Source organism: Meleagris gallopavo, chromosome 16, assembly GCF_000146605.3.
Source record: "Meleagris gallopavo isolate NT-WF06-2002-E0010 breed Aviagen turkey brand Nicholas breeding stock chromosome 16, Turkey_5.1, whole genome shotgun sequence".
Lineage (NCBI taxonomy): Eukaryota > Metazoa > Chordata > Aves > Galliformes > Phasianidae > Meleagris > Meleagris gallopavo.
The window spans coordinates 13,367,670-13,378,997 of NC_015026.2; the positions used below are offsets into that span (position 1 = coordinate 13,367,670).

Genomic DNA, 11,328 nt, shown 5'->3' on the forward strand with positions numbered 1-11,328 from the left:
CGCCCTCAGGAGCGCTGCAGATGCCGGGCGTTTTCCCCCGGTACTGAGCGCTCAGCGCGGTGCTGGCCCCATGTTCGCGGAGGCTCTTTGCCTAGATCGGGCTTTCGCTCCGTCAGGCCGCTGCCCCTCACCTGCCAAGGACCTCCCGTTGCGAGGTCTCCCGGGCATCGCTTCGCTTAATGGCAGAATAGCTGGTGCAAGCGTTGGAGAAGATGGTCGGTAGCAGCTGTCAGTGTTTTGGAGTTGAAACATCCCTTGCTGATTCCTGGTGCAGGTGAGCATGCGACACTGCTAAGGGTGCTCCCAGCTGGGCAGCACCAAGACGTGACCCGATGTGAGGGTTTTTGCCTTGGTGTGGGCACCTCTGCCCAGAAGGGACACGCTCCAAAGGAGGCTGGTGGAACATAGCTGTACCGTTCCAGACAGCCCTGTGTGAGTGATTAGGCAGCCTATAGGGGATAGGATATTCACAACACAGTTATAAAATGCGACAGTCGCATAGAGTACACGTTTGAGGAGATTGGCTTAGAAGGTGCAGTCAGAACACAGCTTCAGAGTAACAAGCAGGCAACAAGTAGCAAGTACAAGTACAGAGATGAAACTGGTTTGTAAAAGGTGCAATGTGTGTTGTAGGTCACCTAGTGAGAGTGAAGGATCTGGTACACATCTTTCCACCTTCTAACACTCAAGCACAGTAACTACATACAAGCGTAGGCTTTCCTGCACGTGCTCTCCGGAGGCTTTTCTAACACTTGCTCAATAGTGCAGCCACTAGTAAGCACAAATACCAGACCAGGGGAAAGACGCACACACTTAAGAGCATGAGCAGCTTCTACATCTTTGTTACAACGATGCCACTGAGGATAACAGTGACAAAGACTGCAATTGGTTTACTGTAGTAAGACCAGACTCTCTGTTTCAATCATAGCACTTCGTTCGTTCACTTATCACTGCTCATCAGAGCCTGCCTGTGTTACCAACACTATTCAATAAAAGGTACCTGTAGAAAGACAAGCAGAAATCAAAAGGAAAAAAAGATTAAACTAGTTACTCTATTTACTAGGCCTCAGTAATAATGTTATTTCTTGCAACATCAAACAAAATACATGGTATTGAAATACAATACAAAGCAAATAAGACAAAAGATGTAATAGAGTTACTAAAGTACTACAGAAATGTATAGTGAATGAGTTCTAAAAAGTATACCTAAGTCTCTGTCTTAGGTGAAAGCATGTACCTGTTAACAAGCACAATACATTGCTACCAGTACACCACCTTTAATTCCATTTAGAAAGTGAAAAATGTATACAAGAATTTGTACTACAAAGAACAAACTGAGTGTACTCTCCCTGCTCTTAGAATTTAACGTATTTTTAATAATGTAACTGATTATTGAAGTCTAGAACTTTCAATGAATAAATATGTTATTTTTGTCATTCTCCCTGGAAAAGAAGTTTTCTTAACGGTTTCTTAACAGAACAGTTGATTAAGGAAGGAACTACAATCACAGAATTGTAGGGGTTGGAAGGGACCTCTAGAGATCATCGAGACCAACCCCCTGCCAAAGCAGGTTCCCTACACCACGTTGCACAGGTAGGCGTCCAGGCGAGACTTGAATATCTCCAGAGAAGGAGACTCCACAACCCCCCTGATGTGGAATGTGGAAATCAGGTGGGAGGAAAAAGCTCATGTAAACTGTGGCTGTGCAGTAAGAACAAAAATATAACTTTGAGCTGTTCTGCAGCTGAACTTAAGCATACAGCTAGACATCCTTCAAAAATAATGTTGCTCAAACACAACAAGCTCTAGAAACAGAAACCAAAAGATTCAAATTGAAAGATACAGCTGCATCTTTTTTTGTTGTTGTTGTTGAGATGGAAAAGATGTAAAGTAACAAATACAGCTAATTAAAATAATGTGTTTATTTGTTCTTCCATTAGAAAGAAACAAAAAATAATCATTAAGCCAGTGAGAAAAAGCTCCTAGGGTCAGCGTTTCTTAAAGAAGGCATGTTACTTTATATTAATGAAAAGACAGCATTGAACAACTACATAAAACGTTACGGTAGATAGACAACATTCATGACGACTGTGGCCTGCACACTTTCTTGGCTGTTTGCTTGGGTGTTTTGGAAGATTTCTTGGATGACTGTACTAGTTTGCCAGCTTTGTGTGTAGCAAAAGACTTTGCTTCAGGCTTTTTAGGAGTCTTTTCCAGCTCTTTTATTTCTTCCTTTGCCATGCTGAGCTGTGTGTTTTTTTTCTGTTTTGGTGACATCTGCAAGTCTGCCTGCTCTTCTATAACTTTTTGTTTTGAAGTTTCTGGACCAAGAAATTGTTTCTTTCTCTTACCAAGGGTCGCTTTTGTTTTATTGACCAGATTGACACTTCTTTCTGGACTTTGATTTGGTTCCTCTTTCTGTAATTAAGACATACAAAAAACAACAACAACAACAACAAAAAAACAAGCAATATTATCCTTTCAAATAACAAACATTTTTACTGAAAAGATTTAAAAGAGCCATTACAAGCGACAAATGCTTTCTATCGATTACACAATTCCTTAGCCCAAATGATTTATTCACGTATCTTGCCAGAAGTAGAAGGCAAAACACAGAATTAGACCGTGTTTATATAAAAACATAAAGTATAAAAATAATTACAAAGAAAATAGAACAGATACAAGGATGTTCACCCTCTTGGCTAACGAAGTCAGTAACTACTCTGTTGGCAGAGCTAAAATAAGCTTGCTACATGTCTGGGCTTATTAGATTTGATAGTCACAGCTCTTATTCAAAATCCAGCCACATGCACAGACTGACTGTGCTTTGTGCATGGACCAGGCATATTATTCCCTAGAGATATTCCCAAATGACCCTCATGAAAGAGAGCTCCTTTCAGAACAATTCATCCAACTCAACTTCAGCTGTAACCATCCCAGGGCTCCGGCAATCACATCTCATGAACTGATCTAGGCCAGCTGCATGACAGCAGCTTGAAGCAAACTGATTTTTTTTTTTTGTTGGGCTGTACATAATCATAGTAGCAGACATCCATTCAGACATCCCTGAACAGATACCTATTAAGGCTATGCTCCAATCCCAAACATAATTTAACTGAGTTGAATTTAGAAGCCTTATAGTTTCATTCATCCACTGTCTTTCCACTGGGTATTTCTTAGGCACAAATAATGCAAGTTCGGCTGTTTTGCAAGCATGTTAGCGTTACAGTCCTCATTATCTCCAATATTCACAGCAGTAAATATGTACACTGTTTCAGTGCAAGCTGCTCTCAGTGTATATTATGTGATCATTAATGTTGCACATAACTATTCTAGAGAAGATGTTATTTGTTTTTTCAAGTTCTTCACTACAGGTAGATGATACAATAAATTATTATTTTTTTTTTTAAACAAGAAATTTTGAATTAATCAAATTGATTTAATTTCTTAAAGAATCAAGCTCCTCTTCAATCATTTTTAACATTCCTTCTGACTTCAGACCTGTTAGATAAGCTAAGCAAAATGGCTGCTATTCAGGAAAAGACAGAGAGACAAACACTGGCTTTCTTTGTAAGAGGAAATAAAACCAAACAAAGCACCCCCCCCATTTACTCAGACCTCACTTTCGTGTTATTATTATTATTATTATTTTTTTTAAGAAAATATAGTTCATTTGAAGTATGTTAAAACACACTGTTCCTTTGGTGACAAATTATTTACATGGTTTAAAATATTTAGTTTTAATTGATATGTTTAATAATAAACTCACAATTACCTTTAACTCAGCTAGGCTGGTTATTTGCATAGGCACCAGTTGTGGAATTTCTTCATCATCAGCATGTTCCTCTGGTTCTTGGACTACTTCTTCCTTTACCACAAGCTCCTGGGTAGCAGCAGCACCCTTATTTTTAGTTGTTACTGTACTCTGTATTGAATTCACCTTTTTAGCTGCCTTCTTTGGTTTCTTTTTCTTTTCCTTCTAGAATTAATTTGAAGTACAACTCAGACAAATCCCCATAACATTTCTAAACATATAACAATTGTTTTCATATGTCTAAAAGTAATGCAGTCTAGCAACAAATTAAAATGTTTTTCAATTGACCTGGGCTGGTCAACCATAAGTAAAATATGAAAAAAGATGTGTTACTTTCAGCACAGGGGAAACTCATAAATGAATGATATTACTGTAAAGATTAAAGTTTTCAAGATGTATATATGTGCTACCAATTTGTTTTAGAAACAGAGATGTAATAGACAGAACTCAAAATAAAAGAATAGCTATTTTTATTTTTAAATGTAGATGAAGTTCTCCCTACCCATCCTCTGCAAAATAAGATACAAATATCTAAGAGTGGGAATTATTCACATGCCACAATGTACGCGGTCTAAATCCATGTATATGTTAAAGAATGTAGTTTCAGTAAGCAAATATGAATAAGCAAATATGAATTCAAGCAAAAGTTCTGAGAATTAATCTCAGTTGAGTTGACAAGAAACCAGCTTATTTTCAGTTTGGTTTATAACCTCCTGGGGGAGTTTCAATGATTTCTTGCCACTGTGTAGTGGAAGTGCTCATAGTCAGGAGTGCCTGACCCATCTGTAGCCATACTTGCCTTCAATCCATTCCTCAGATTTGTAAACCCAACACATTAGATCTATACTGCATAAAAAGAAGCCAAAGAACTAGTGGCTCCAATGTAGTTTTATGGAAAGTTTTACTTTTTTTAATTGTTACCTCTTGTTTTCTCTTGGTATTTGGCTCTTTATCAAGCTCATCTAAGTTGGAGATTCGTGCAGTAAAAATTGGAAGTGATACTGATTTAAGCGTCTTGAGGTGAAGAACTTTCACGTTTTTCCAATTCTGCAAACATAAAACGTGTATTATGTAAGAACTATCATGGCTGCAGCTACATTGTTCATAATTCGATGCAATGAATCTGCAGTACCTTTGGTAGCTTCTTAGCAATCACCTCAGCTGCTGCAATGATATTGTCTAGTATCTCATCAGCTTTCATTCCAGTGTGGCCTATACGTGTTGTACTGGAAGTAGGAAGGAGGAATATTTATAGGTGACCAAGTAAAAACTAAGTTATTTGTTCTTAAGTATACCCCAAAATGAAAAAAGCCCACTTATCTGCAAGTATCTTGGCCATCACATAGGATGGCTGACTACTAAAGAATTATTTTGTAGAAGTCAAAACAGCTACACGTATTATAAGTTTTTTACATTATGAAATGCAATTCCTGCCTTATATTGCCGAGGTAGATTTAGGTTTACATAATTTTAGATGCACAATAAATGAAAAAATTCTTGTACAATATTTTGGGAGGAGTTTTCAGATAATTAAACAGTAATTATCATTATTATTTTTTAAGACCATACGTGCTATTTGTCAGTGATAGTTGCCTAGAAATTCCTTAACTATACAGAAAAAAAACCCAACTTTACAGTACTTCTTGGTAAATAGAATTACGAGTCTCTTTATACAACTTAAGGTTCAAAATGACCCATACCTAGAATGCTCACCCTTCACCCACTGTTCAAGTGAATGGCTGAAATAACTCAGAATTCCTACAGTTAAGGTATAATAGCTCTTCATGCACAGTATTAAGCTGTTCATACTTACTAACAGCACCCTTTGTTGGTAACTGGTAGTATAGTACCCTGAATATGCTTTTGTAGCTCCTTAGCAAGATTTTTGGCTTTCAAGTTTACTGATAAAGGTGCCCTAAAAAGAAAAAAAGTGAAGGGAACAAGAGTTAAACAAGCAAACTAGCAAACCTTCAGTAGAATAATCAAATCTTTAAAAAATAATAATTCAAAATGGATATACAGAATTTTAGGACCAACTTTTTCTTTTCATAGAAGTGTTTTCCTAGATGCGAGGGCAAGAGCCTTCTGATTCGGTCATCAGACAGAAAGAGATCAAATCTGTTCAGGAGGCGACGCTTTGCTTCAAAAGGTTTATACTCTTTTTTGAGAGTTTTGTAGGAGATGACCTACAACAAAAATAACAGTCTAGTTGAAAACACAGCAAACACAGCATTGAATACTTCTTATAACTGCACATAATTAACTTGTCTTAACTAACAATTATACATGTTTTAGAACGTTGAAGACAATCAATAGAAAAAGGACACACTGGTTTTCAACTTTAAGAATCAGACAACACAGATCCCTTGCGCAGTATCACCAAACAGAACTAGAACACATAGCAACATCTAAACTTAGATAAATAGTTGTATAAGTGACTCAATCTAGCTGCAAAGGGCTTGAATATTCTGCATTGTAAGCAAAACTGAAAAAGTTCAAATCCAATACTTAGCATTTATCTAACAATTAAGCCGAATGCTACAGATATAATTTTAAGTTATCCTGAATAAATTCTGTAGTTTGAAAAATGAACAGTTTGAATACTCAGAAAAATCTTCTGCGAGATTAACTTGGAACCACTGAATTTAGAATATTAAATAGCAGGAAAGAAAACAATTTCCCTTTTTGCTGGTACAAGATAAACACAGCAATACTGCACTGCATCATCACCTCCCTTACCTGGCTAACACTCGTGATTCCATTCTGGGTTAGAAGTTTCCTGTAAAGACTTTCTGTCTGTTCTGCAGACAGATCTGGTTCATCCTTCGTGAACAGGCACACCTCAGCTGTTTCTGCTCGAATGCCATGGGGCAGTGGTCTACAATAAGAACATGAGACAGAAAGGAGGCAAAAGCGTCTTGCAGAACGAGGTCTACACTGCTGCGGGCGGCAGCGCTGAGCCAGCCCGGGAGGTGCCAGGACGGGGCCGCGGCGCTCAGACTCTTCAAGCCCACAACCCGCACAGCGCTCCCCCCCTAGTCAAAGGACACGAGCACTCCCGCAGCCTCCGGGCCAAAGGCACGTTTCTTACATTTTGATTACTTGAGCCACGCGTGGGATCTTCCAGACCGTCACCAGGAGGTGCACGCTCTCGTTCTCGTTAAGGAGCAGCGCGTCTCCCTTAGCCTTGCTTCTCGCGAAAGCCAGGAGAGCCTCCACCGCCTTCCTCACCTGCAACAACAGTAACAGCCGGAATCGAATCGAGCCGAGCCGAGCCCAGTCCGCCACCCCTCAGCACCTGCCCACGCTCCAGCTTCTGCTGCCCCTTCGCCATGGCTCCACCGGCACACGTGCGGCCGCCGCGCCTGCGCACTGCCCCTTTCCGGGCACGACTGCGGCCTGCCCGCCCCTTCCGCAGGCAATGGCCTTCCGTCGCGTGGGGGCGGGGCGGGTGTGGGCGAGATTCCTTCCGCTGCTGGTCTGGGTGCTGGTGTCAGTGGTATGCCGCTTGTGGTAGTCTTCAGATGGAGTACAAGTCGTTATCTTTATTTTAGATCCCACTGCTCTGTTACTCCTAGATTGCCCTCTTGTGTATCTTTGAGCGTGTGGAACATTTGTTGCTCTCCAGTCCTTGGAACCTTTCTCAGTTTCCTTTCACAGCATTAGAAACTGTTGACCTTGATGGCCCCAGATACCTTCAACTCTAGACTCTAGGTGAGCCTTTCTCCTGTGGCAATGCCTACATGCCTGAGCAACGTTTCTAGGTTCCTTCTTTGCAGCCTGTCCTTGGCTTACCTGGTTTTACCTGTGTTACTGACCTTTTGCACTGGAGTGCAGCTGTAAGGTCCCTATTTAGCCAAGCCAATCTCTTGATAGATTTGCTTGTTTTCCAGTGTGAGAGAGTGCTTCCATTACAATTTGAAGAGGTTGTCTTCACAGCTCTGCCGCCAGCTTTTTGGAGCACCTTTGCCTTTCAGAGTTGCCTCTAATGAGACCCCACCTCCTGGTTGCCAAAATCTCCCTCATAAATTCCAGAATCTCTTCTCTGCTGCTCATCTTCCTCACACCTCTCAGAATCTCAAATTCCACTATTTCCTTGTCACTGCAGCTGAGGTCACCATTGATTATGACACATAAAACCACTTATTCCTTATCTGTGAACAGAAAAGGTAGAACTACTGCATCTCTTTTCCAGTTTAGAAATGTATTAACTGACTAATTGTAAACAGCTTAGCTGTGAAATGCTTATGCCACCTAGTGGCTTTATTTATGGCTTTATTCCTTCATGTATCAGCATAATTTTCTACATGCTCACTGTGCTGAGAAAGGAATTAAAATACCCTAGTCAAGAAAAGCTCATTTATGTAATAATATTTTCACTCTGCTGGTAGCATTCACAGTGGCTTCAAGGCTTCTCCAGTGTTGGTGACAACCTTTGGTAGCAGCTTTAGCATTGCTTAGTTGCATCTTCATGGTTTGTAATGTCACAGGCATACAGAAAGTAGAAGATTGCACAGTTTGACTTAATGTAAGTTGCTGTAGATAAGTCATATACTGATTGATACTAGTGAAAAAAAATCCCTGAAAATGGAAGTTTTGCCTTTCTACTGTGTGATTTTTGGACAAGTAGCATAAATGGTTGCTGTGTAGTTGTTGTATGAAGTGTAAATTAGAGAAGTTATTGAAGAGTATGTAATCAGGCAGACATTAAAATCTTCTTAGCATTGCTAGGATTTATGCATACTGTGATGCTAGCAGTGGTGTTTTATAATCTGATAATTATATTACCCTTTTTCCTATCTCTGCACAGGCCTTGCAATTTTTTTTAGCTGACTTAATAAACCATCAACATATTTTTGTGTGATGTTAAAATAAAACAGAAAAGATGACTCTTTGAAAATAAGCTAGACTTCTATTGTAAGAGGTGAATGAAGTGTGTTTGAAGCCTGACTGTACCAAGCCAACATAGCATTATTAAGATAAAGGGACTGTTATGTCACTTTTGAGTTACTATTATTAATGACTCAAATTAAAAATTCTCACATTTCAGTCTCAACCAAACACATTTTTTTCCACAACTTTTTTAGTCTGATGAAAATTTCAGAAGATACAGTTTAACCAACTTAGTAGGACCATTTTCTCTTGAAAGGTGTTTAATATAGTTAATAGAGTTGTCATGGAAAAATAAGTTAATCCCTGGCTATGAACAATTTCAGCTTAGTACATGAGTTGCATGCAATGGGTATAAACTATAATGGGCATACTTTTAGTTTGGCAAATTCACAGTTACTCAATTTCTAAAGGAAATTAAATATTACTTTTGCATATGTTGTCCCTGCGCACTAAACATGCTCTGCTGTAGCTGTCAGTTTAGGTCTCTGCTTACAAATGTGTGTATTTTTTTCTGTCATGTCACGCTTACGCAAATGATTTAATGATTTAAAATTACATGCTTGCCAGCCGTTCTGCATTATTACTTAAATGTTGCTAAATAAGACAGTATTTCTACATAACCCTAATTTTATATTTTGTCCTGGCAAAGGAGATGTACAAGCAGCAATTATTTCTGCTGCTAACAGATCTTTGAGGTTTAAGATTGTTCTACTGTGCATTCCAAAAGTTCCAATATCAGGCTTGTGTTCCTCCAGCTTATCAGATGGCAGATGTAAAAATCCTAGATCTCACTTTATAAAGTATACTTCTTGCAACAAAAGCAGCACAAAGAATACAGAAATTAAAAAACAAAAACAACAAAACAAGCAAAAGAACAAGTACACTTTATAGAGACTTAAAAAGAGGATCCCCCTGCTACTTCTGGAGTTCAGTGTTCTTTAGATTGTGTTCTTCTGCGTAAGCATCTAGCTATAATTTAATTAACTGCCAGCTAGATGGATGCTTACATGCCAAGTTATTAAAGAACTATTGTTTCAGGAGAAGGGAGGCACCTGTCTTCATGACACAAGCTGTACATTTTTTTTTTTTTTTTTAAATCCTTTGCCTATCATCAGTTCTACAGGCTTAACAAATGACAAGAACTCAGTCTCAAGTACATTCTTTTCATCCGGCAGTTTGTCTATCATCTATTACTTTTCTTATTCAGAAGCATGTATCCTTTTTTTTGGTGTCTGTATAGTTAACTGAAGTGAGATGTAGAAAAATCCAACTTACACTGGAAGTTGAGACTTTGATGAAAGCTAAGTGTTATTAGAAGCTACATATATGCACAACAGATTTCACTTTCATTAACATAAATTTCCATTTTATATTAAGACTAGACTACTTTCTAGCATTTCTTCAGAGGAAAAGAAAGATTTTGTTACAGTTATAGTGTATTAAAATAAACACAAGGAAATAAACAGGTCCACAATATAAAATCTTCAATAGTAACTCCAGTTTTGTTGGTATATTTTTCTTTAGCAAATCCTCTGTAGGGTTACAAAAACAGCAGAATAAGTAAGAGCCTTTAAGTTTCAGTTCAGGAAGACGACAGTCTTTTCTGGAGTACATTTCATCTGCTATAACATCATCATTCAAACACTCTGTATTAAGAACAAAAAGGCCAGAGTAATACAGAATCAAATACTTGGGACAATGGAAACCATCTTTTTTTTCTTAAGTAATATTCATTAATAAACACTTATAAAAACACATTTCTCATAATTAAAAGTTTGTATGGACTGGTACCATAATTGGTCTAAACCAGAGATTCTTCAGTTGAGCAATCTTTGCTGGGCCTTTATGCCATGAAAAACATTTGTACAGGGGCATAAAGTTCACAATCAGCAAGTATCTGCATGGATAAGCTTCTTTAGAGCACCCATTTTTCTTACAACACTATTATACCGTCATCAATAGCTTACTGTTTAAGAATGCAGTTTACTCCCAGAACAAATGTCTCAGGAAATCAGCACCATCATGTGTTTGTATATTAGTTCCCAACTGTCTGCAAAGATGTCCAAGGTAGCTGGAATGATTTCAGGTAGATGGGTGATGGCTATGCTAGTCAACTGATGGCTGTGCTCATCGCTCCATTTAGTGTCCTTTACTTCTTGCGAGATATAGAAACAAGTAATTTTTGTGCTGCAAATTAATTAGTACAGCTGCACACTTTAACATTTAATAATTGTTACATATATCAAGACTTTCATTTAAATGACAAACAGGGTCTTAATTTACATTGTTGTCATTTGTTTTTGTAAGTTACATCATTGCTGTACCTTGAAGCCATATCTATACTATAAACTTTGGCCAGTAATCAGGGAAAATAGCTGCAATCCTGATTATTACTGCACTGCACAGAAAGGTGCTGCTGTAAATGCAATTGTACTGGGGGAAAAAACTGAAATCCTCCTTCCTTCCTTCCTGCAGAAACTTCTTCACAGTTTTGCTGGTATAAGTTACAGCCCAGGACCCAGGAATACTCTGCTGGTATCATAGATAATAGCAAAGCTGCAGTGCCAGTAGTCCTAGGGTTGCCTGTAGCTTTAGTCCAACTTTTTTTGTTTGCGTGCCTT

The 11,328-nt window shown here is 38.5% G+C and overlaps 1 protein-coding gene across 1 annotated transcript; it reads right to left on the minus strand.

Annotated features, from left to right (window-relative positions):
• Positions 1 to 1,902: 1,902 nt before the first annotated feature.
• Positions 1,903 to 7,220, minus strand: RSL1D1 (ribosomal L1 domain containing 1). Its single transcript, XM_010719720.3, has 9 exons — positions 7,113 to 7,220; positions 6,906 to 7,045; positions 6,554 to 6,692; positions 5,852 to 6,000; positions 5,628 to 5,729; positions 4,947 to 5,040; positions 4,736 to 4,861; positions 3,776 to 3,979; positions 1,903 to 2,418 (listed from the first exon to the last, which is right to left on the minus strand). The coding sequence occupies exons 1-9, from the start codon at positions 7,146 to 7,148 to the stop codon at positions 2,080 to 2,082; spliced, it is 1,329 nt and encodes a 442-aa protein (XP_010718022.1). The 5' UTR covers positions 7,149 to 7,220; the 3' UTR covers positions 1,903 to 2,079.
• Positions 7,221 to 11,328: the final 4,108 nt, after the last annotated feature.

Bases quoted from the DNA above. Each gene is read 5' to 3' on its own strand.
- RSL1D1 (XM_010719720.3), bottom strand. From the start codon at position 7,148: ATGGCGAAGGGGCAGCAGAAGCTGGAGCGTGGGCAG. The intron at 7,046-7,112 runs GTGCTGAGGGGT...CTGTTGTTGCAG, and splicing joins AGAAGCTGGAGCGTGGGCAG to GTGAGGAAGGCGGTGGAGGC. The intron at 3,980-4,735 runs GTAACAATTAAA...AATTAATTCTAG, and splicing joins ATACCAAGAGAAAACAAGAG to AAGGAAAAGAAAAAGAAACC.